This window comes from Tachypleus tridentatus, chromosome 7 (assembly GCF_004210375.1).
Source record: "Tachypleus tridentatus isolate NWPU-2018 chromosome 7, ASM421037v1, whole genome shotgun sequence".
Taxonomy (NCBI): domain Eukaryota; kingdom Metazoa; phylum Arthropoda; class Merostomata; order Xiphosura; family Limulidae; genus Tachypleus; species Tachypleus tridentatus.
The window spans coordinates 14,534,474-14,560,542 of record NC_134831.1 but is presented as its reverse complement, the minus strand read 5'-3'; the positions used below and the strand labels follow the sequence as shown (position 1 = coordinate 14,560,542).

General features: G+C 36.4%; 1 protein-coding gene across 3 annotated transcripts in view; it reads left to right on the top strand.

The window, feature by feature from the left end:
* The window catches only part of LOC143255173 (venom protease-like), a 48,620-nt gene that overhangs the window by 9,563 nt on the left and 12,988 nt on the right, over positions 1–26,069 (top strand). The window contains exons 2-6 of one of the 3 annotated variants that reach the window (XM_076510424.1): positions 2,055–2,140; positions 4,121–4,314; positions 6,120–6,570; positions 8,285–8,358; positions 19,279–19,394. In XM_076510424.1, the coding sequence (XP_076366539.1) occupies positions 2,055–2,140; positions 4,121–4,314; positions 6,120–6,570; positions 8,285–8,358; positions 19,279–19,394 (921 nt within the window). Of the gene's footprint in view, positions 1–2,054; positions 2,141–4,117; positions 4,315–6,119; positions 6,571–8,284; positions 8,359–19,278; positions 19,395–26,069 lie in introns of all 3 variants that reach the window. The other 2 variants (XM_076510423.1, XM_076510425.1) reach the window with 2 other exon arrangements.

Below are 26,069 nucleotides of genomic sequence, written 5' to 3'. Positions count from 1 at the left end.
CGTTGTGTCATTATTTAATTAGTTTTCAAGTTGAATCGAAATAATTATTTGTGTTTTTACTTTGATTGCACTTATGATAAATCAGTTAAATTTCATACCTTTCGTTAACTTATTTCATAGCGCCATCTCGTAGCAAATTACACTACTATATTGTTTCCAATTGAGAGTTATCTGTCTGTCCATATATGTGTGTTTTCTTAGAGCAAAGCCACATCGGACTATCTGCTGAGCCCACCGAGGGGAATCGAAATCCTGATTTTAGCGTTGTAAATCTGTAGACATACCGCTGTATTAGCGTGGGGCATCTATCTGTCATCTACCTCACCTATACCTGACTCGGCTATCAATTAAAGCTGGTCATTCCTTGTATTACAACTCCGACCACTGATCGAAACCTTGTTAAGCCTTAATTTGACCCCTTATAAGCGATTTCCTCTGGACCAGCACCTAAGTGTGAAATTTGTTTATTTTTAAATACAAAGCTACACAATGGGCGATTAATTTACTACGAGTAGGATTTTAGAAATATAATCCTTCAGACCTAACTAACACTGAACTTCTGGGAAGCAGCTTCGAGATACGTGAGGACATATTCAAATCTTTGAAAATAATTTTAGGTACGAATACTACCGAAAACAAAAAGTATAAGTAACTTACATCATACATACATACAAACATATATATACAAATATGCTGTTAGAGATAATTCACTTTAACTGCTCTTAATTAGGTATCAAACCAGAAACATAATACTAAAATGGTGTCAATGTCCATACTATTCAGAGTAACGCGTATAGATGGTTAATATCTCATACACAAACTAAGGTTTATTTGTTTGTCTGAGTGCTAGACAACATAATTGGCTACATGTGCTTTTTCCATCGAGGGGAATAGAATTCCGGAGTTCGCGTCGTAAGTTCGTAACCTTAGGGGGAGAGTAATTAATCGTTATTACACTTATATATTAATTACCTGGAGTACTTGCCTCCTAAACGGATGTTATGTAAATTAAGAATTAATGAAAGGTTGTCTAAGGCAATGAAAAGTTGCTTCTCTTACGTGTAATTAAAAAAAGAAAAGAAGCAAATGTCTATAAAAACAAACGTTCGTGCTAAATTCAGTAAATATCCATCAGATGGCGAAGTAGTGTTAAAACAAATGCAAAATTCAAAACTGAAACTGTATGTACATCCCCTTCCACAGCATGGATCTAATGAAACTCCACACTGACTTGTGTGAAGATCAGTCCACACCCTGCGAAGTAATAACGTAGACATACAACAAATTGTGCTATTATATATGTATAGATGAAATAACTACTTTTATTGAAAAACAGTTACTAATACAGATAGGATTACGTAAATAGGCTGTTATAGGCAGAAATATACAAATCATGAAATTTCGTTAACTAAAATGTTCATTTATTCGATCTTAAAAAATGTTAACTATTTTTCTTTAGATGTTAATAATTCAGATGCTACCTTGTTTGTTTTGTTTGCTTGTTTTTGACATTTGCGCAACGCTGCACGAGGGCTATCTGCGTTAGCCGTTCATAATTTAGCATGCTTGTTTTTTTGTTTGTTTTTGAATTTCGCGCAAAGCTACTCGAGGGCTATCTGCGCTAGCCGTCCCTAATTTTGCAGTGTAAGACTAGAGGGAAGGCAGCTAGTCATCACCACCCACCGCCAACTCTTGGACTTCTCTTTTACCAACGAATAATGGGATTGACCGTCACATTATAACGCCCCCACGGCTGAAAGAGCGAGCATGTTTGATAAGACGGGGATTCGATCCCGCGACCCTCAGATAACGAGTCAAGTGCCTTATCCACCTGGCGGATTTGTTTTAATGACGATAAATTCAAAGATCCGATCACGAATTGTATTCTGATAATTTCATATTCCTCACCTTCCCTCTTCTAATTATCAGATATCTTGTTAATTCTACATTCTATGATCACATTCGCTTGTGAATATTTTTATAAAACGTAGCATCGTCCGCACGTTTTATCTCAATATCACTAACTAATATGAGTATTATATTCTGTCCTTTAGCGTCGGTTGGCTGATCAAAGTGACCATTATTTTATTGCTTGTTGGCCACCTTGTGTCATCGTCTGAAAGTCGACACAAACGCCAAGGTAAGTATCTTGTATGTGTTTTCATCAGTATTTATATGTCCTAATGTAAGAAAATAGCGTTGTGTTTGATTACAGAAAACTATTGTGTTGTGTTTATTTAAATAATATTTTGTTTTTTAACCTTTCACGAAAAACTTTCAAAGAAAGTTCATTTGGAGTAAAAAAAATGTATTTATCTATGTAAACCTGATTTGCCTAAATTATCATAAAACTATAAGTATCGTATCGTCTTAGAACAAAAAAGCACATTCAAAAACACCACAATTTCAACACTGATTTATAGGACTGGATACGCTAGTCCAATAATCAAAATATTTAAAACGTCTATAAACGTGTTAAGGAAACAAGTAGGTGCCGCTACCTGTTTTTGTCCGTGCGAATATTTACAACCACAACTATCCTATGTGGTATCAGTTGTCTATTATTTTTTAATATTACTGAGATGTGCTAATTTTGAAGACTTTAATATGTATGCAACCAGAAATTTAAATCCGGAATAAACTGGACTCTAACTGGCGGTTTTCAGCATATGGATGAGGAAACATCTTTCTAAAACTCTTTTTATTATTAAAAATGCCAATTATCAAAACCAGCAGCACAATCTATCAAAATAAGTTTTAAAATATTCTAGCTTTGATATGTGGCAATAAGTGTTTTTTGTTATTTGCAAAGAAATAAAGAAACAATATTTAATGATGGCAAGACATTCACTTAAAATAAAAATATGTTCTCAAGACAGATGGTAAGGGTACTAAAACTTTAATTAAAATAAAGTACAGAACAACGTTTTGACCTTCTTAAATCATCTTCAGGTTAACAAAAAGAGTTTGCAACTGGTTTTTGCTGCACACATGTTTTAGGGACAAGAGTGTAAAAGGATACGAGATTATAGATGGCGTTGCAGCTAGATTGTTAGGCTGTTAATTAGCATAGGTATAAAGGTATTCCTTTATATTGGTTTTAGTTGCTGTATAAGAAGGGCTTCTTTGATTTTGCGTTTGTTTATATTTGTTTCTCTACTTAATATCTGGGTGTTTTCTGTGATTATGTTGTGTTTATTTGATTTGCAGTGTTCAAAAACAGGTGAAGGTGCTTTTTTTTGTTAGTGTTCTATGAACCCAGTTTCCATTTTTCTGCTTGTTTTTTAATATAGAAGTTGTGGCAGTTGTTGCATTGTATTTTATAAATTATGTTGGTGTTGTGTTTGTCAGTGAGTTTTTACATAGCATGGACTTTAGTTTTATCTCTAGTTTTTGGATAAATTTGGTGTGCATTGGAATGTTGTGTTATAAGTTGTTTTTTTTCAAATATTCGTTATTTGTTCGCTAATATCGGAAATATATGGTATGCAACAGTGTAAGTCTCTTTCACATTTATTTTCATTTGATTGGTTGTTTTAGAGCAAAGACACGCTGGACGCTTTGTTGTGTCCACCGTAGGGAATCGAACCTTAGATTATTATTATTACTTACCACTGTTCCGTTGATGAATTTTTTATAACTCATCTCTTGATTAAAAAATGCTTATAGTTATAAACAAAGTTAATTCTTATTAACATGTTGAAAAACAATTAATTTTTTTCCCTCAGTCCAAATCCTCGTCACATCAGCCGTAAGGATATTAGAATGTGGCGGTGAACCCCACTATAAGTTGTAAAAGAGAATCCCAAGAGTTTGTGGTGGGTGGTGATAACTAGCTGACTTCTTTCTAGTCTTAGGCTGTGAAATTAGAGACGGCTAGCGCAGATAGCCCTCGTGTAGCTTTGCGCGAAATTCAAACAAACAAACAATACAAACCTTTAATTCTATGTTTGAATGTGTTTTTCATTACTGGCTTATTAAAGCATACTTTTCAATGAAGAATCATGGAACAGCTAATTATTATATACAATGTTTCTGTATAAGTAATAAAAAATACCTGTTCATTCGATTTGCTGTTAATCCGATAATGTACGAAAGCATTTTGTTCTGTTAACAGCAGATTTCACTAACGCCAACAATCTACTACAGTCAACGTTAGCAACTGTCAACAAATGTCGAACCCCAGACGGTCTTCCTGGAGCTTGCGGCGATATAAAAAACTGCACCTACTTGATTTTTGATTTAGCCAAACTTCGGCAATCTGTATGCTTCAAAAATTTCTTTATGCCAGGAATATGCTGTCCTCTAAACAAAGTAAGTCACCTAAAAATGCTTCAAAAACTTTATGTCATGAATATGCTGTTCTCTAAACAAAGTAAATCACCTAAAAATGTTTCAAAAACTTTATGTCATGAATATGCTGTTCTCTAAACAAAGTAAGTCACCTAAAAATGCTTCAAAAACTTTATGCCATGAAAATGCTGTTCTCTAAACAAAGTAAGTATTCTAAAAATGCTTCAAAAACTTTATGCTATGAATATGCTGTCCCCTAAACAAAGTAAATATTTCTAAAAATGCTTCACAAACTTTACGCCATGAATATGCTGTTCTCTAAACAAGGTAAATCACCTAAAAATGTTTCAAAAACTTTATGCCATGAAAATGCTGTTCTCTAAACAAGGTAAATCACCTAAAAATGCTTCAAAACCCTTATGTCATGAATATGTTGTTCTCTAAACAAAGTAAGTCATCTAAAAATGTTTTAAAAACTTTATGCCATGAATATGTTGTTCTCTAAACAAAGTAAGTCATTTAAAAATGCTTGAAAAACTTTATGCTATGAATACACTGTTCTCTAAACAAAGTAAGTAATCTAAAAATGCTTCAAAAACGTCTTTATGCGAGGAAAATGCCGTCCTATGAACAATGCGTAAACAAATTTCTTTATGCCAGGAATATACTGTCCGCTAAACAAGGCAAATTATCTAAAAGTGCTTTAGAAAGTTGACAAATATGTTTATTGAAGGTACTGACCGAATGTTTATTTTAACATATGTGTATAGTATTGTGTATTTTCAAACAAACCGTTATGGAGAAAAAAGTGAATATTTATAACAATAGGAAGAAAATGTTTTCACATATTAAATGTTACCCGTTCTCCGTATTTGGGTAGGGCTGAGTAACTAGCTTTGAACTAGAAGGTTAACTATTGTTGATTTTATAGCATAACCTTCAGCTGTACCTTTTGTTTAGTATCCTATAAAATACTCTTAAAAAGCCGGCCCCCCAGTGGCTCAGCGGTATGTCTGCTGACTTACAATGCTAAAAACCGGGTTTCGATACCCGTGGTGGGCAGAGCACAGATAGCCCATTGTGTAGCTTTGTGCTTAATTCAAAACAACTTAAAAAGCTGATTGCATACTTTTACATAACGGGCACTGTTTAGATATTTATGTTACGGTTATGTAATGTTTTTCTATCTTTTGATAGTAGTTTTAGTATATCGTGCACATCTATTCGATGGCTGTCTGCACACAGCCGATCCTAATGTTAAGGTTCGGCATGGCCAGATGGTTAGGGACCTCAATGTGCAATCTGAAGGTTGCGGTTTTGAATTCTCGTCGCACCAAACATGCTCGCCTTTTCAGCCGAAGAGTGTTGCAATGTGACAGTCAATCCCTTGTTCTTTGGTAAAAGATTAGTCCAAGAATTGACGATGGGTGGTGGTGAGTAATATTTGCAATATTTATTATTGCAGTGGACTGTTTATCGCAGCGTAGGTCCATCATAGCCAGATTGTTGAGGCACTCGAATCGTAATTTGAAGGTCGCGGACTCTAATCCCCACCACATCAAACATGCTCGCTCTTTCAGCCGTGAGGACGTTATAATGTGAAGGTCAATCCCACTATTCGTTGGTAAAAGAGTAGCCAAAGAGTTAGCCGTGGGTGGTGAGGACTACCTGCCTTCCCTCTAGTCTTACACTGCTAAATTAGGGACGGCTAGCGCAGATAGCCCTCGTATAACTTTTCGCGAAATTCAAATGAAACAAATAAATTACCATTGTACAATATTTTAAACAAATATATTTTGTATTTATTCTTTTTATTATCTGAACAGAATAGCCAGCTAGTTACCTCGACGCAGCGCCCTCATATTTTAAGTATACTGTTTGGTACCATTTCTGCCTCTTCGACAACTACAGCCCTGACTTCCATAACACAAAATCCAGTTACAGGCTCAGAGGATACTAAATCATTAACTACGACAACAACAACAACAGTAAAGCCTTCAACGACAACCACAATAACAAAACAACCGACAACTACTACAACAGCAAAGCCTTCAACCACAATAACAAAAAAACCGACAACTACTACAACAACAGAAAAGCCAACAACTATTATAACGTCCGAAGAAACAACAACATCAGAAAGGCCTACAACAGATTCAACACAGTCATCAACAAAACAACCATCAACGTCTTTAGCTACAAAACATCCAAAAACACCGGGGGAAACCGCTGCTGATTTTAAACCAGTACGTCCATTAGGCCTATCTGGAAATCAAGGTATGTCCAAATATACTAATTTATTTTATGGAACTAAGTAATGGATAATTTTATGTCAGTGAGTACCATAATACTTCTCTAACATGTTTAAACCTAGTATAAGCACTTCGTTATTTTAGACATACATTTATAGTAGACAATAATATATTCCGATCGAAGAAAGCTATGTATTTAGAAAGATTTGTTTGAATTTCGCGCAAAGCTACACGAGGGCTATCTGCCCTAGCCGTCCCTAATTTAGCAATGTAAGACTAAAGGAAAGGCAGCTAGTCATCACCACCCGCTTCCAACTCTTGGGCTACTCTTTTTACCAAAGAATAGTGGGATTGACCGTCACATAATAACGTCTCCACGGCTGAAAGGGCGAGCATGTTTGGTGCGCCTGAGATTCGAACCCGAGACCCTCAGATTACGAGTCGAACGCCTTAACTCACCTGGCCATGCTGGGTCTATTCAGAAAGAAACTAAAAGTAAACATGGTCGGCAATATAACTCATTAAAAATGTTTCTCTTGCTGCGTGTCTGTTTCAACAGAATAATCATTATTGTATTATATATCGTGGCTGGATTCATTGGAATTTTATTTTTAATGTTACAAAAAAAATGGTTAAATTATTGGTTCTTTGGACATAAATAATTCAGCACGTATGAAGTATTTAATAAAGATTTGAAAAATATAAAGCAATATTAATTACAAAATGTTTTTCCAATTCAACTGTAAAAAATAACTCACATAATTTACAATGCCAGTTGTAAATGCTTAAAAACATGCTTAAAAAGTCAAGGTATGTGTTTACAACTGGATAAGAGACCATAGCATTTCTTCATGTATAAATATTAAATACCTACGTTCAAATATTATAATGTGGTATATGAATATAAACGATGTAAAGGTTTTATACTGAGTTCAACACCAGGTGGTTTTTGTTTATTTGTTTTTAACTTCGCGCAAAGCTACATAAGAATTATCTCTCCTGGACTTCTCTAAGTTAGCAGTGAAAAACTAAACGTAACGCAGCCAACTCTTGGGCAACTCTTTTACCAACAAACATTGGATTGATTTTCATATTATAAAGCTTCCACGGCCGAAAAGACAAGCATAACTGGTGGGAGGTGATTCAAACCCGCGACGCTGAGATAGAAAGTCGAGCATCATAACCACCTGGCCATACCAAGCCTCCATTAGGTGATTATCAGTTTGTGTACAAAAACGTGCATATTTAAATTTGGTCAAATGGTTAGGGCGCTCGACTCGTAATCTGAGGGTCGCGGTTTCGAATCCCCGTTGCACCAAACATGCTCGCCCTTTCAGCCGTGGGAGCGTTATTATGTGACGGTCAATCCCCCTATTCGTTAGTAAAAGAGTAGCCCAAGAGTTGACGGTGGGTGGTGATGACTAGCTACCTTCTCTCTAGTCTTACACTGCAAAATTAGGGATGACTAGCGCAGATAGCCCTCATGTAACTTTGCACAAAAATAAAAAACATACTTATATTTATCTCTTGACAAGTGTTGTTTCACGAAGTTCGCCATCTTAGATTGTTCCTAAAAAACATTGGTTATATACATATAACCTTGGACAAAAACATGCTGTACTTTGTTTATTCTACTTTTCCTAAATATTACAACAATTATAACACTTATTACTTGATTTGTTCATTGTTTACTTTTATAGAATGATCGTTTAGTTATTTAGAATAACATTTTTCAACAGCATGTGGTCTCGGTGGACGCGGTGCGAGGATCGTTGGTGGATTCGAAGCTAATCCTGGACAGTGGCCTTGGATGGTAAGTGCAGCAGAATTCATCGTGTTTGTTTGTTTGTAGCTTAGCGCAAAGTTACTTCTGTGCTCCACCCACCACGGCTATCGAAACTCGGTTTCTAGCGTTGTAAGTCTGAAGAAATACCACTATGCCATCAGGAGACGAATTCATTATGATATGAGTTATTAAAATTAATTAAAGATATGTGAAAGTAAATGTTTGTGGCTTTCGAATTAGTGAAATAGTTTCATATATCTTGACAATTTGATTTTTAAGTAAATTGTGTTACAATCGAAGATTCTGAAGTTAAAGTGTTCTTCGTCTCCATAACAACGGACAAGTTAATGTTTACCTGTTTAAATAAAATTAGTGATAATTATGTCTTAGTATCGAATATTAATATAAATTTTATGTGATATCAGTAAACGCACAGAGTGAATATCAAAATATTTTCGTTTTCTACTTTTAATTTATTTTTTGATGTCAGTGCTGAGGAGAAAAATATGACATTAAGTAGAATGGCAATCTTAAGTAACTTTCAATAATTTTAAAATTACGTTGTGAAAAAATATAATTGTTATACGTAATACAATCTGTAAAAATTATATTTAAGATTTGTTGTTCTGTTGTGATAAAAAGGGTGTGAACTCTGCCGTAAGTTGTAGTACCTCCAGGGTCTACCTTTGGAAACATCTTATGTGCCAGAAATGCGATGTACAATTTACATTGGCAAAATACAAAATAATTCAATATTATTTTGAGCCAAGACGTGCATTTATTTATATTAGTCCATTATTTAAAATCCTTAACTTTTACATTGTTCCGTAAGTGTTTTTTTTCAGAGTTTTGGTACAATTAAAATAACATGGTTTTGTAACGGTAAGACCAAAGTCGTTGAAATATCAGTTTGATAAAACTGTTTTATAATTAAATTTTTGTTTGTTTGGAATTTCGCACAAAGCTACTCGAGGGCTATCTGTGCTAGCCGTCCCTAATTTAGCAGTGTAAGACTAGAGGGAAGGCAGCTAGTCATCACCACCCACCGCCAACTCTTGGGCTACTCTTTTACCAACGAATAGTGGGATTAACTATTATACGCCCCCACGGCTGGGAGGGCGAGCATGTTTAGCGCGACGCGGGCGCGAACCCGCGACCCTCGGATTACGAGTCTCTTTATAATTAAATTGGAAGCTTCTTTAAATAGTTTTAATTCTTTGTTGTAAGATGGCGCCATAGAAGAATAGTACACCCTTGTGCAAATTAATTGAAACAAGATGGAACATTACGATTTTTTCAATTTTTTGCGTTTTATTTCTGAAAATCCAAAAAATTACTCATAAATTAATACATGATATGACCGCCTTTATTTTTCAGAAAATCATTAATCCGCTTTGGCATCGAGTCCACGAGTTGACTGCAATCTTTACTAATTTTTGGATCGCGGTACTACACCTCAATTATGGCCTCAATTAGCTTATCTTTCGTAGTACAGTCTTTTTCCCGAAGTCTTTCTTTACAAATCGACAAAAGATTTTCAATAAGATTTAAGTCTGGAGAGTTTCCAGGCCAGTCCAGCACCTTTATTCGCGTTGTAGTCATAAAATTCTTCACAAGTTTCGATGTGTGGCACGGAGCCAGATCTTGCTGAAAAATGACAAATCCATCTGGAAACCTCCTTTTTTAATTTTGGAACGACTATTCTCTGCAAAACTTCGATGTACTGTGGTACTCGCATCATACCTTCTACGATATGTAAGCCTTCGACGCCATAGTAGCTTGAAAAGCCCCAAAACATCTTCTTCAAGGGATGTTTTACGAACTGATTGAATGAGATTCTCAAAGTTTCTTACCTGGAGATCTGCGAATATGCAGATTTCTTTGACCCTGTACGAATAAATAAGTCTCGTCACCGAATAACACCTTCCTCCATTGTTCTTGCGTCCAGTTCTTGTATTTCAGACCCCATTGATACCGTTTTTTCTTCATTGAGTTAATAAGAAGTTGTTTTTTGACTGGTCTCCTTGCTCTTCTAACGCAATTTCGAATGACGTAATATTCTTCAGAATATCGTCATATATCCCCGAAATAGATCGACCGTACTGCAAAACACAGCTAATGACGCCGTCTGTGTGAAAAAATGACTATTAAAGGAAATCAGCGGGTTCTGCGAGCCTACACCGGCCGCCATGCTGCAAATATTGTAAAATGATCACTTGTTTCAATTAACTTGCACAAGGGTGTACTTCCAAATGTACTCGTGAAAACGTTCAAGGTTATTTTAAAAATATGAGTGTACAATTCTAATAATTTGTCGACGTTGCTGTTTAAGCAATCACTTAGTAAGCAGTTTAATGCAACCCTGATATCATGTTATACTTAGTAAAACTATTTGAAAATAAAACCATGTTTATTTGGCTTATTATGTTCCGTAAGTTAATTATGTTTATAAAAGAATTGTGGGAATAAAGTAGAACTACAGAATTTTGTATCAGATGGCTGACGAGAGGTTCACAAACCCTTTTAAACAAAACCGTTAAAACTAAGGATGAAAGACGGGAGATTGGATATACTTGTATCAGTTGCAGATACGATTTAACAACACTGCATCAGTTTGCAGATGAGTGTGTACCCGCCACAATAAATTAGTGCCATTATCGTTATTCTAAAGTACGTATTTTCACACAGAAACAAACTGCAATACCAGTCATAAAATAAAAAGACAACGGTATGTAGGTTCTTGGTTCATAGGACCTCTACAATGAATAAAATATGTCTCCTATCAAAGGTCTTCCAAATTGTACCACATACCCGTGCTAAGGAAGTTAGCCGCGTTAATTAATCCATCATGGTGTTTTCCTGGAGGACAATGACAGTGACTTTTCCATTGTTATGTATTGCTCACTGCCTGCGTCTAATAACTCAAACTTATCATGTGCAATATATTTACTGATGCCATTGAGTTTCTCGCATTTCGTCCCAAGATTTGGTCCTTAAGAATACCGATAAACCTTCTTTCAGATAATGTGTTCAAAGCAGAGCACATCTGTGTTCTTCATGTGACCAAAATTTGTTGTTCTTTTTTGCATGTTTCACTACTTCCTTATTATCTTTTCTTCTATGTTCCAATACTCCCCCCCCCTCGTTTTGGATTCCTGTACGTGGTCAAGGAAAGGTTTTGTTCTTTCAGTTTACCTCCTCTGGGATCTAAACATCCACTCACGTGTTTGCCGTGCATGGTGACTTGGTGAGGGGAGGAGAGGATCCTGGTGGTTGAGGGGTTCAACCCTAACATACCACTTTGGCCTTGAATTCCTGTAGAAGGACGGCCTTGAGGTTGCCCCTAGGGTCAATCAGCTGATACACTTGGGGTAGAGTTAACCAAGTACCAGTGTTGGATGTTCTCAACAGGTGTTGTGGCCATTGTATCTGATGCTGGTGTTTAGGTAAAGCACTCACGAAGCTCTAGCATTGCTGCAGTGTCCTTATTTGGTATTGTAGTGCATCCCCTCGTAAGGCTCTATAATGGTTAGGGTCAGTGGGTACTGAAACATTCTTTTTTATTATAGATCCCCCAAATAAAAACTTAAATAAAATATTGAAAACAGTCCATAGGTAGTCGACTACGTCTTGATGATTCTGAGCAGCAGTCTTCAACATATTTAAAACCTTTACTTCATTTTCTTATATTACATTCTCTTTCAGATAAACCTTTAGGCCAAATGTTTTCTTTTGTATTCAGAAGAGACTAGTGAGACCTGTTGGCTCTCCAACATCAGTTAAAAAGCTTTGCTCTGGTGACATATTGGAGAAGACATCCATATCTCAACTCATCTTACATTCAAAGGCGATTGGAGATATACCCATTGAGGTTACGCCCCATACTACTTAGAATTCGTCATGAGGAATTATTGTTGACTGGTATTTTTGAAAAACATCCCCGAGTCGGATATTCTCGCTGGTTTCTCCACCCAAGGAGTTTCTGCAGTGAGGCGTATCTCCACTCGCAAAAATGGAATTATGATGCCGACCAATGTCCTCATTTTAAAATTTACATCACTGCATCCACCTGTCACCATTAAGGCAGTTACCTTAATTGCAGGGTATGGTCATACATTCCAAATTCTCTCAGATGTTTCCAGTGTCAGCGGTTCAGTCACTCGAAGGCATCATGTCGTGGTTTCTTGACGTGTGCTCGTTGCTGTGACAAGGACCATGATTCATATGAGTGTGAAACAGACCCTCATTGTGTTAACTATAACGGCTCCCACCCATTCTACTTTCGTTCTTGCCCTAAGTGGTCGGAAGAAAAAGAGGTACAACATTTGAAGACGATTCAAAACATTACTTACCCTGAGGCTAGGCTCGAAAGTTACTGTCCACCACTTCATCTCGGACGCATGCTTCTGCAATTCCTTCCACTACTACAGTTGGAGTGCAAAAGAATCCTTCTCAAACTATATGAAAAGTATATTGCCTTCCCTAGTTAAAAAAGTTGATGAATCAACGTCAACACCCATCTCTGTCCCTAACATTCATTCCAGGTAACCCCAAGATCCATTTCCTTTGCTTCTGGGTACAGGCATTTACTTGAGTACATCTTCTCCCGCCCCAAGATGCAAAACGATCTTTCGTTCAAGTTTTCAGTTGCTAGAATCCTCTTTCAACGACAGAGACCTGCCCATTCAACCCAGGGCAGGATCCATGGAGGTCGAGAGACCATGGAGAGATCCATGGAGAAAAAAGAGGTAGTCCAAAACAGAAGGGCTCTCTACCCAATTCGCCTACATATAAATAAAAATGGCCACCTTGATACAATGGAACTATCAAGGTTTACATTCTAATCTGGATGAAATCAAAGCACTGATTGCTTCGTACCATCCTGTATGTCTTTCCTTACAGGAAACATTTCTGAAACCTGCTAATACAGTCACCTTTTGGCAGTTTTCTTTGCACAGAAATGACAGATTGTGTGATGGACGAGTGCATGGAGGGGTGGGTTGCACTGTTGGTTGATCAGCATGTGCCCACTCTTTCTTTGCCACTCGACACACCCCTGGAGACCGTAGCCATCCGTGTTTGCTTAGGTCGTACAATCACTGTTTGTTCTCTCTACCTGTCTCCTGAGACCTATGATCAATCAGACCTTGATGCTCTCGTGGAACAGTTGCCATCTTCCTTTGTAATCCTGGGGGACTTTAATGGGCATATCCTCTCTGGGGATGTATTGATATTGATGGGAGGAGTCGCTCTGTAGGTCACAACACTTCTCTTTTCAATACTGGTTCTTATACTTTTTTCCATGCAGCTAGTTAGCCCTTTTCTGCTATTGATCTCTCAGTTTGCTCCCCATCACTATTCTCCCACTTTTCATGGGGGGGTTGATAATAACCCACGAGGCAGTAATCATTTTCCTATAATTTTGAGAGAAACTGGTCATGGGCGATGCCACCCGACCCGCGTGCTCCTTTTTCACTGTCCTCACATAACTTGATCCTGCCATTAGTTGACGAATGTGTGGCAGCAGTGACTGACTGTATTATACAGGCAGCTGCTCAGTGTATTCCTAAAATCTCCATACGTTTTCCACAATATCTACGGAAGGCTCAAAAACGGGCTTTGGATACTTTTCGTAGGTAGCGCACACCCTCGCACTGCATTGCTTTCCAGTAGGCCCGTGCACATACTCAGCGGGTAGCACGTCAAAGCCAAAAGGAACCTTGGATTAAGTTCAAAACCAGCAGTTGCAAAGTCATATGGGACAAGATTTGAAAGGTTAGTGGGCAATATAATTCTGTTCCCCTCGATATTGCTCTCTGATGGCCAGGATATCCAGAGCATCGCCGATCTCTAGGTGAAAGCTTTTGTCGGGTATCTGGCACTTTTGCTTCATCCTCCATCTTCTTAGCCATCAAAAGTGTCACACTTTTCAGTATAAAGATTAACTCCCTCTTACTGTTGCAAATGAGCTCTATGTCAACAACTTTCACATTTCATGGCAGTCGTCAAACATGAGGTATATTGAGCGGCAGCTATAGACTGCCCTCAATCGTTTACTGAAGTGGACCACAGCAAACGGTTTTAACTTCTCTCTCTCTCTAAAACCGTTTGCATGCACTTTTGCCGACGACGGGGTATCCAACCCGATCCTGAACTCCGTATCGGTGAAGTTGTGCTACCTGTGGTCCCTGAGACAAAGTTCTTAGGGATTATCTTTGACTTAAAGCTAACCTTTATACCACACATCAAGCAGCTACGAGTCAAATGTAGAAGAGCACTGAACATCCTTCGTGATCTCTCTTCCACCACTTGGAGAAAGGTTCGATGTTCTATCTTAAAGATATATTCTGCTCTTATCTGATCAAAACTAGACAATAGGTCACTTGTCTATGGCTCTGCCAGAACCTCGGCCTTGAGGATACGGACCCCGTTCATCATCAAAAACTTTGGCTCTGCACTGGAGCTTTCCACACTTCCCCAGTTCAGAGCTTATACACAGAGTCTCGTCAAGCTCCAATGCACCTCCACCATTTGCAACTGTCTTTACTGTATGTTTTGAAGCTTCGTTCCTTACCACAGCAACCCACCTGGGGTTGTGTTTTCCTTCCTTTGTGAGCCATGCTTTTACAGAACAGACAATCTGCCATTGTTCCTTTTGGCCTTTGTATCCAGATTCAGTTGGCTGAATTGGGTCTGTCCTTGGATAACATTACTGTTTCCATTGGTCAGCCCATCCCAACGTGGGTTATTACAGTCTCCAAGTATGACCTTTCTTTAAGTTATCTGAGAAAAGCAGACACTCTAAATTGAAAATACCGTCTGTTGTTTGCTGAACATCTTTCGAGCCATCCTTCCATTCCTGTTTATACGGATGGTTCGAAATCAGTTGAATGTGTTGGCTCTGCCGTGGTTTGTTGTGGTTCAGTTGTTGTGCACAGAATCCCCTTTACAGTTTCTGTGTTCACTGCTGAACTGTACGCCACTTCTTTGGATCACATGGAAGCTAAGTAGTACTCAAATTGCACTATTTATACTGACTCGCTTAGTTCTCTACTGGCCCTGGAATCGCTTCACGTTCGTTCTCATCCTGTTCTTGCTAATATTTAAAACCAACTGGCCCATTTCTCTTTAACATCTATTACTATACAGTTTTTCTTGATACCGGGCCACGTTGGTATTCTCGGGAACGAGCTCGCCGACATCGCAGCTAAATCTGTCTGCTCTGGCACTGTCACAACTGTGCCTGTTCCATACATGGACTATAGTCCTGTATTCAAGGCTCGGCGCCATGCTAGGTGGCAGTCGACTTGGAGTGAGCAACGTGAATACAAGTTTTCCAAATAAAACCCTCTATTGGACTCGGAAAGAGGAAGTTATCCAAACTAGACTACGCATTGGTCCCAGTTTTTTAACTCATCGTTTCTTTTATCTGGGACTGATGCACCAATGTGTTGTCTGTGTAACACTCAGGTTACAATAAGTCACATTTTACTGTCTTGCAGTCATTATGACTCTCAACAACGGCACCATTTTAAACATGTTTTGTTCCAAGGTTTATGCATAACGTTAGACAGTGTTATTGGTGATGGTGACACTGTCCACCTTAGAAATGTTTTTAGTTTATAAAGGCCGTTAATCTTTTCACTGCTATTTAAATTTCTAATTTATAAATTAGATCTTTTTTAGATCTTTTTTTAAAAATTAAAGTACAACTAGTTCAATTTGAAATTAGAAAATGGACGTAACGTCAAATAACTAGAAACTAGGACTGGAAAGGTCAACTTCAGGTGACTAGCGCTGCTGTTTGAACTTACCTGTTAGTCTTCCTGGCGAGTTAAAATTATGCTATAGAAACTCCTTTACAACTTGTATTACTGTATTTTTCTCTTATTGCTGTAGACTAGATGTACACATTGGTTTCATGCTATTTATGTTTTTTTTAAACTTTGTTTTGTTTCATCTTGATTGCGTTTTACGAATTTTAATAATTTTGCTTTAATTTTTTATTGGATGTTTGACTCAGATAGTCTAGTTGTTTTGCATTATAAAACACCAAACGAACTAACCAATTCTTCCGCATTAGCTATTCTCCTCTGCAGCTAACTTTCACCACATGTCTACAAGACCACATTTCGAATGCTTCCAACTGACGTTTTGCGTTAGCAGATAAAAAAATCTACATTTCCGCCGGTGGAGTAGGACTGTCCATATTTAGTTGTCACGTCTTCAGTTCTCGTTGCGCAAGTCTTTTGAACAGTTTCTAGAGACTGAAGAATTCTCTTTTTACCATTTATATCCTTCGTTTTCTCCTAGTTCTCAAACTTGTCGTCGATTCTGATATTCGTTCATAAATCAGTCAACTTCTCTAACTGTTTTGACTCTTTACTTTCTATTTTGTTTTATATTCTAGGAATTTTTTTCAGATCGTAAAATTACCATTATTAATGCACCTGAGAAGAACAAACGAAATCAGAAGGTTCCAAGCCAGAGTGGTTTTAAACACATGTTACTACAATCTGTTACTAACTGTCTCGCTGCTTTGCGTAGTGAAATAGCAATTGCAGTAAGTTGCGTGTGTGAAAAACATAAGGAATATGTGTATGTAGCACGAACTTCATATGTTCCTCAAGCGACAGGGAGCAATAAAAATGTAACTTGGCAACTGGCTAATTTTATTTTGCACAACACATTGAAATGTAGACTACAGTTGCTTACTGTACTACTACAAAAATATTCCTGTTGCGTTTATTAATTACAAAATAAACCCCTAGGTGCCTAAAAACTCATTTTACGACGTTTTAATTCACCGAAAAGATTGTGTTTTCCAGAACCATTACAACCTTTAATTTTGTATCTGTTTTTGTTTGTTTGTTTGTCTCTAAGCATAAAGCTACTCGATGGGCTGTCAGGGCTCAGCGCAACATGGGTACCGAAACCTGCTTTCCAGTATTGTGAGTTTGTAGATATACTGCTGTGTTACTGAGGGGGCGCTCTTGTCTTTGAATAAGAGTTGAAATTTTTTTTCAACATGGATGTTGTTCAAGAGCTACATGTACTTTTTAAACAACAACAGCAAACAATTAAAATAACTAAATACAACGGATTACGAACACTGGTTGCAGTACTTTGAAAACGTTGTACTTGTAATAAAATGCTCATTACATTTTTAGGCCATTAAAACTTAATTAATTTATTTTCAGGCACATGTGTTAGGTTATGTTTTACTATTTTTTTACACTCTCCAACACCAATCGACTTGGTAATAAACTAGAGAGCTTATAAGAGTAAATCTCGGAGTTAACTTGACAGTTTAATTTGTTCCATTCTTTCTGTTACTAAAATGTCTTTCGATAATTTGTAAACAGAAATCAGTGTTAATTCGTAAACAGAAATCAGTGTTAATTTGTAAACAGAAATCAGTGTTTATTTGTAAACAGAAATCAGTGTTAATTTGTAAACAGAAATCAGTGTTAATTTGTAAACAGAAATCAGTGTTTATTTTTAGGAATCTTCCGTTGACAGAGCTTTCCTTCTTTCCTCAGCTTTTAAAAGAGGTGTTTTCTGAAACGTTTATGTCTAATAACAATATATGAGCCTAGCATGACCGAGTGGTTAGGGTGCTCGAGTCGTAATCTCAGGGTCGCGGGTTCGAATACTCGTCACAACAAATATGCTCGCCCTTTCAGCCGCGGGAATGTTATAAAGGTAAAGTCAATCCCACTATTTGTTGGTAAAAGAGTAGATTTGCGTGGAAAGAACAACAAAATAATAACAATATCACACACATACATATTGAATACGTAAAACAATACAATCAATATCGTATTTAATACTTATGATAACTACCAGAGCTCTCTACATATTTTTCGTTTAAAACTGGGTAATCTCACCCAAATGTCTTGCTCAATTCTTTACTCTGAGTATGTTAGCAGTATACGGACTCAGCAGGTAGTGAAAGTTATAAACACAGTCCAATAATCTATGGGTTAAAAAAACATTTATTACTTGTGCTATATAAGGGCATTTCTACGAAATTTGTAAAAGAAGATGAAAGATATTTTCTCTTGCATTTTATCTCCCAACGACAAACGTCCGTGGGGGCAAATTGACAAGTGAAAGTGAACTCGTCAAAAGAGATGTAACTTTGTAATAAATACTGTGAGGAGGCTAGGGTACACATTATAAATATTTTAATAAAACATCGTCAAATTAAATTGAAATCGTATACATATATGACGTTATGATATTCAAAAATATATTTTTTATGAACCATGAAATAAAAACAGTAAACAGTGAAAATACCAAAAAATCATAGAATTGTTTATTTTAATATCTGAAGTGTCAGCGCTATTCAATGAGAATTTCACGACTGTAATAAAAACAAACGCAGAAACGTGAAAAGAATATTGACATTTTAAGAACTGGAAAAAGCGAACTGCTTTTGTGAAAACAAAACTGAAACTGTATAAGACCTTCTATTAGCAGTCAGGTAAGGCACAAGTAATTAAATTGTCTGCTCACAATTAATAAAGTAGATCGTATACATAAATCTGTCAATTTGTATACCTTTCCATAACACCAAGAAAATCGAAGCAGTAGCCTAAAGGACGTACAATGGCGCTTTGTGGTTAATTAAGATATCCATGATTGTCCAGTTAACATGTATTTTGTTCTTTTATGTCGTATCTATGTTGGAGTGCAAATAATTACTTTAATTTCAACAGGAAAACAAATTACTTTGTCTCTGTAGATGAAGGAAATGGTTTGATTATTTATAATCCTAAATTATGCTTTTGACAATAGCATTAAACTACAAATTTTATTTATTGTTTAAGGAGAAAAATAATTAAATCCTACTCACATTAACTTTATTTTTGGTAGGAGCACAACATATCGATTTGTTTTCAAACTTACATAATGTTATATATTTCTGTAATTTATTGCTAGTCAGCCATCTTCCTAAATAAACGCCGTGGAAGAGAATACTGGTGTGGTGGCGCCTTAATCAACGATCGGTTCGTACTGAGCGCTGCTCATTGTCTGTCACATCCTAGCGGTTACAGGTAAGACAAAAAACTGCAATAGATTGTATTGTTTTTGAAACTTCTTTTACGTTGGTCTTCAATTAATAGTTTTTTCCATAGAAATGAAATAGAAACCAAAGGTGGAAGTGCTCGGGTTATAGAGTTTCTTTTTCATTTCTATCGAGATTTCTTGAACCTACATGTTTTTCTAACCTCATGTAGGATTGTTTTGGGGTGTTTTTTTTTCCATTTCACTTATTTTAATGAAAAGCGAAATATTTCTGTTTTTTAGAGGGCGCTACTGTTTAAAGATGTCTTTGATTGCGTGTGTTAAAAACACGACTGAGTACGTAAAAATAGTAGACATTTCACATTTATGGTGAATCATTTATAATTGCAGCTGATATTTGAGCTCTGTGGACAAAATAAAACTCATGCCTAACAAAATTCATTCCTGGTCACACCAAACATGCTCGCCCTTTCAGCCGTGGGAACGTTATAACGTTACGATCAATCCCACTATTCTTTAGTAAAAGAGTAGCCAAAGAGTTTGTGAGGGTGGTGATGACTAGCTGCCTTCCTTCTAGTCTTACATTACTAAGTTAGGGACGGCTAGCGCAGATAGCCCTTGAGTAGCTTTGCGCGAAATTCAAAATAAACAACCAAACAAGGGCCCGGCATGGCCAAGCGTGTTAAGGCGTGCGACTCGTAATCTGAGGGTCGCGGGTTCGCATCCCGGTCGCGTCAAACATACTCGCCCTTTCAGCCATGTGGGCGTTATAATGTGACGATCAATCCCGCTATTCGTTGGTAAAAGAGTAGCCCAAGAGTTGGTGGCGGGTGGTAATGACTAGCTGCTTTCCCTTTAGTCTTACACTGCTAAATTAGGGACGGCTAGCACAGATAGCCCTCGAGTAGCTTTGTGCGAAATTCAGAAAACAAACAAAGGGTTGGGTTTCACTCATCAACTTTAACATTTGTTTTCTATTTATGAGTTACTGTCACAAAATTTATAGATACTTTAAAAGCAGTTCGATCACTTGTTTTAATTACAAAAGACGAGAGGTGGACACAAGTCTTCATTTAAGGAAACATTTGAAACCATTTCACTTCCCAGTGGCACAATAGTATTTCTGTGGATTTAAAACACTAGAAACCTGGTTTCGATGTGAGCAGAGCACAGCTAGATCATTATGTAGCTTTGTGCTTAACTTCAAACAAAAAAAAAAGATTTGTTTTAAATAATTGAAAATATGATTACGTATCGGCTAGGCGATATTTATTATTTTAGCAACCATAGATGTTGACTAAGAAATGCTTACTTTGTTTAACTGAGTAACTTAAAGTATGTGAAATTTTGGAAAAAAATTATAGTTTGTATTTTATTCTTCTGTGTACACAGTATATTTTGTTTTGAGTCTAATTTCTTTTACAAATATACAAAGAAAAGAAACTTGAACCTGTAAAGAAACTACACTAACAGTCATAAATACTGGATGGAAAAAAATTCCAAAACATATAAGTGTTTAAAAAATCTATTTGCATCATTCAACTATATCTTAAACAAACACCTCTTTTACCTATTGTCGGATTTGTTAACTATCAAATGGTTATTTCAGTCACCAGTTAGCTGTATGTGTTTGCCTCAGGTTTTATAGTACCAGTTTTTATTATATTCAGAAACACTTTAGTGTAAAAAGTCCTTTCTACAATATACTGAGACTTTGCCTTCTAGTTTTTTCTCTTCACTTAGCAATAACATCAAAATAATTTAGAAAATTAGTCTTACAGTTTATAACAAAGTTATCATTGTTGTATTATTTATTTTCTAGTGTATTATTTGTTGTATTAATTATTTTTAAACTGTTAAATGTTTTTGTCTTCTTTCTTTTCTAGTCTTTACTTTAAATTAAGAACTGAATCCGATGACTTTAATAGCTTTGCTGTAAATACAAAATTCGAAAATGTGAAAATGTTACTGTAATAAATGATCGTTTTCGTTTCTTCTGAACCAATTGCTGGTTCTGAGCGTTGTTGACAGGATGTTTTGTTTATGATATATTAGTTCAAAATTAGGTATGGCAATGTGTAGATCCCCTTGTGTAGCTTTGTGGTTATATTCGAAAACAAACTAACAAACTTTTCGTGTGTTTTTTCTTTTCAGAATGTTTTTATATCATAGTTAATTTTGAGTAACGCTGTGAGAAAAATTACCTGTTTTGCATTATATTGACAGGATGCGTTTCCTAAGTTATTCTATATAACTTCCTGTCATGTGGTCTTATTGGTTTCAGGGTTTTGGTTTTATACCAGTGAATTATAATTTTCTGTATTTCCACGTATAATTCAAGGCTACATGTCAGTTTCAAACTAATTGTTGTTACGTTTATTCGTAACCTTTATATTGTTGTTATGTTCAACTTTCACGAGTACTGATTTTTGTATGTTATTGACTGAAAATTGTTGAATAGTGTTACATACAGTTTAGAAATTTTATTCTAACGTTTTAATGTACTTTTAAAGACGGTTAAATAACGATCTCATGTCGTTTTTTTTTCTTTATTACACAATAATAATGGCCATGTGGTTAGGAGCTCGATGCGTAATCTCAGGGTCAGGGTTTCGAATTCCTGTCACACCAGATGTACTTGCTTTTTCAGCAGATAGCCCTGAAGTCACACATAAGATTGTCACACTGCTGCTGTTGAAAGAGTAGCTCAAGGGTTGGTGTTGGGGAATGATAACTAGTTCCTTTCTCTCTAGTCTTACAATGCTAAATTAGGGACGTCTAGCAAAGATAGTCTTCATGTGACTTTGCGCGAAATTCGAAACAAACAAACAGAATACTAATATTTTCTTATCTTTCATATTGTAAATCATGAATGGTGTGTCAAAAAACATTTTAGAGCTTATCGCTTTCTCTTCAGACAATTTAATTCTTTTAAAGGACATGTTAGGAGTTAAAATTACGTTGTCACTATGGTTGTTCTTTTGAAAGTAGTAACAGACTTTGTACATAGAGGACACGACAATCTATAAGCCAAATAAGAACCATTGGTCAGTAGTTTATATTTAAGTATCTAAAACAACCTATCGCGGTGTGATACACATTATTAAGCCGTTTATAAAATAAACCCACTATTTTCACACACCACCTGTTCAAAATAATGAGATAAAATTGGGTAAATACAACATATTTATTAAGTATTAATAGTGGGCATACAAGTTTTATTTTTTCGACTGGGAACTTTGTAATCTACACATTGGAATTGTTCTTAAGAACTGCGGTGATATAATATTAATTAGCCTTTCAAAAACTGGCACTAGTTTTACTAGTTTATAATTCCAAAGAAATAAGGGCGTTAATATGTGTTTGAGCTACACCTCTTGTCACATGCTTCCAGCAATATGTTTTTACTCTTTGATAAGTGAAATCATTACTTCTTTACCACAGACTTATAAAATTATTATCACAGTCTCTGGATTAGCTCTCGATTATTTAATCTTATAAATCTAAACCCATTCGAAGTGGTCCTGTTATAAAAATCTTAAAGTTTGAAAATATGCTATTTTGAAATCTAATAAATAAAATGGTTTGACATTTGAAACAGTCAGCTAGCTTCAACTTCAATCTGCAGCTGCCTGACAATATATGTATATAAAGTAATGAAGATAATCATGGAAACACACTAGCGATAAACATACATAAAAATTGATAAATAACGAGCAACGAAAATTAGATGGAGAACTTATTAATGGCACGAAACGCTTATGCAGAAGTTACAAACTAAAAGTGGGTAACGTGTACAATACACAGATGTTATATGAACTATTTCTCTTACACAGTTCATTGCACCTTGTTTTCTTGCTTCCATACGATTTATCAATACTGTTGTGACATGTTCTGTTTGGCCCAGCATGGCTAGGTGGTTCAGGCACTCGGGTTTGAATTCCTATCACACCAAACATGCTCGCTCTTTCAGTTATGGGAGCGGTCAATCCCATTATTCGTTGGTAAAAGAGTTGGCGGTGGGTGGTGATGACTAGCTGCCTTCTTTCTAGTCTTACACTGCTAAATTAGGGATGGCTATCGCAGATAGCCCTCGTGTAGATTTCAGCTAATTTAAAAACAAACAAACAAATAAGAAAACATTCCACAATTCAGCCATATTACTTATTTTATCAGTACACAAAGCCCGTTCACTTGTGGTTTCGCTATATAGTAGATTGGGACAGTGGGAATCTCGTTAATCCATTCGTGCGAGTCATAAATTAGATGACGAGACATTTGGTTTCCTTAAGAGAGTCATAGTTACTTACTTTCCCCAATTCGTCCATATTGTTTATTTTATCCATACTATTGTGAAATGTTCTTCTAAATATTCTGGGTTAATTACTTTCTACAATTCAACAATATTTTTTATTTTCTCAATACTGTTGGGAAATGTTCTTCTAAATATTCTGGGTTAATTAGTTTCCAAAATTCAGCCATTTTATTTATTTGCCCACCGATCTTCCCTTTTTTATTAGCCATACTCCATAGGAAGCTACATATCGGGACGTTCTGTAAGCTGACCCATGATTGAGGGTCTTCTATAACTCTCTTCTCTTTTTTTTTACATTGAGATACCATCTCGTTACATTTACTGTATGGTTGGGATAGTTTTAGGGCTAGAAAATAAATCCTCTTCCGATTAGTTGTCTTACTCAGGTAATGACACGGTGAATCAAAACCTTCCAGCGTTTTTCAGCCCTCGAAGTGTCGTCAGCTTTGGCTAGGCCTTTGTCAGCTGAGATGCAGCCCCAAATATTTGTTCATCTCTCATCATGTTTCACTGAGTACAGTATTGTTTTCTGGTTCGTCGTTGAACAAACTGTCTTTGATTGTTCTCGAAAATTCTGAGGCTTACATTTGTTAAATATTTATTTTCTTTTTCACGAGAAATGAAGTTGAATGAAGCTGAGAACTAAAGGCTTAATGCCTTCTTTGGTTAGCCGTACTCTTTGCTGTGGGTTGCAGTTTCGTCTATTCATGGCTCATCAGCACAGCTTGGATCGACAAACCAAAGAAATACAGTTAGGCTTCTTGTAATGGTGAACCGTGTGTAGTATCTATGGGTTTTGAGTCCATTTACTCCACCATACAATTCTGTTTGTTTTTTTGTTTAGAATTAAGCATAAAGCTACACAGTGGGCTACATGTGCTTTTTCTACCACGGGGATGGAAACCTGGGTTTTAGTGGCATGAGTCCGCAGACATAGCGCTGTGCCACTGGGGAGCCATCATACAGTAACTTAAATAAATCTAAATTATTCTATAGTGAAGTAAAAAAGGACTCAAAAACCCGTAGAATTTGAAACTTAGTTCACCTAAAAATAATAACCAATTCTAGTTACTCTCATTCCACTGTTTGTGCTCCGATTCTCATTTCAAGCATTTGGTTTGATTATTTTGTTCTCAGTAGGGGGTTCTATAAAAACTACAAGTTTACTGAGACCATTTTGTGCTGGAATGTATGTTACTAGTCTAGATGTAACGTTCACGCCAGAATTCACAGTAAGGTTGTTGTCAAGACCTACACTCAACCGTAATCTGTCTCGTAAAGAACGTATTCTAAGATGTTTAGCATCACTTTTGGAGTTTTCTTCTTTTTGACAATGTTTGTTATTAATGATGTTAATTTCACGTACCTTCGCCAAAGTTTACTAAAACGCAATTTCCTGCACGGAGTATCCTTGAACAACCAAAACGTTTAGTTGTGCACGCTTTTCAAGCGACACTTCAGTCTTAGGAGGTATGAATGGCACACTGCTACTACTGGGCATGGTATAAGACTTTACAGTGTAGTGGCAGGTTCGAAATGATTTTGTATAAAAGCTATTACAGAGCAAGCCATCAACATGTAACTGTAATGTTAATCTTTGAAGGTTGGTTGGTTGTTTGGAGTTTATTGGCGCAAAGCAACTACGCTATCTGCGCCATTTGCATTTTGAACTCTTTATTTCTCAACGTTATTTTCCATGATTTTTTCTAGTACTGTCTCTCTCTGTATGTGTATATGTATAGACACATACATACACACACACACACACACATACATATATATGTGTAATTATAAAATAATGCTTTTTCTTTTACCATTTAATCGTTATTATTAAGTCCAAAGGGCGCAATGATATATCAATTTACTATAGTAAATCGCGTGTAAAAGCGTTTGAAAATAGGGATTTACCAGCAGATAAAACCGGATGTGACCTACTGGTTATCATTGTGGACATAAAGTATACGATTATGGCCTACAATATTCCGCACTTTCGACTCTAGGTGCGTTAGAAGTGTGATAGTCAATTTCGCTATTCAATAATATTCAATAAATAATAGTCGTGTAGGCGATACGTACTGATTACCAATTGGCCTGCCTTTGCTCAGCAGATTTAAGTTGAAGACTGACGGTTAGGCCTATGCCTTGGGGCATCTGGCCAGACTATTGACCCATATGTCGTTTAAGGTACTAGTCAGGTTGAAAAACAAAATTTCAAACATAGTGGTAACGTGAGGCTAATTTGATATACCTTTTCACAGAGTACCATAGATGCAAGCGATATAAAAAATTACTGCGTAAGTGAAATTCAATGACCATTCTTTTAATATACTAAGAATACATGACAGCTTTAGGTAATGATAATTTATGAAATAAAAGTTACAACGCATCG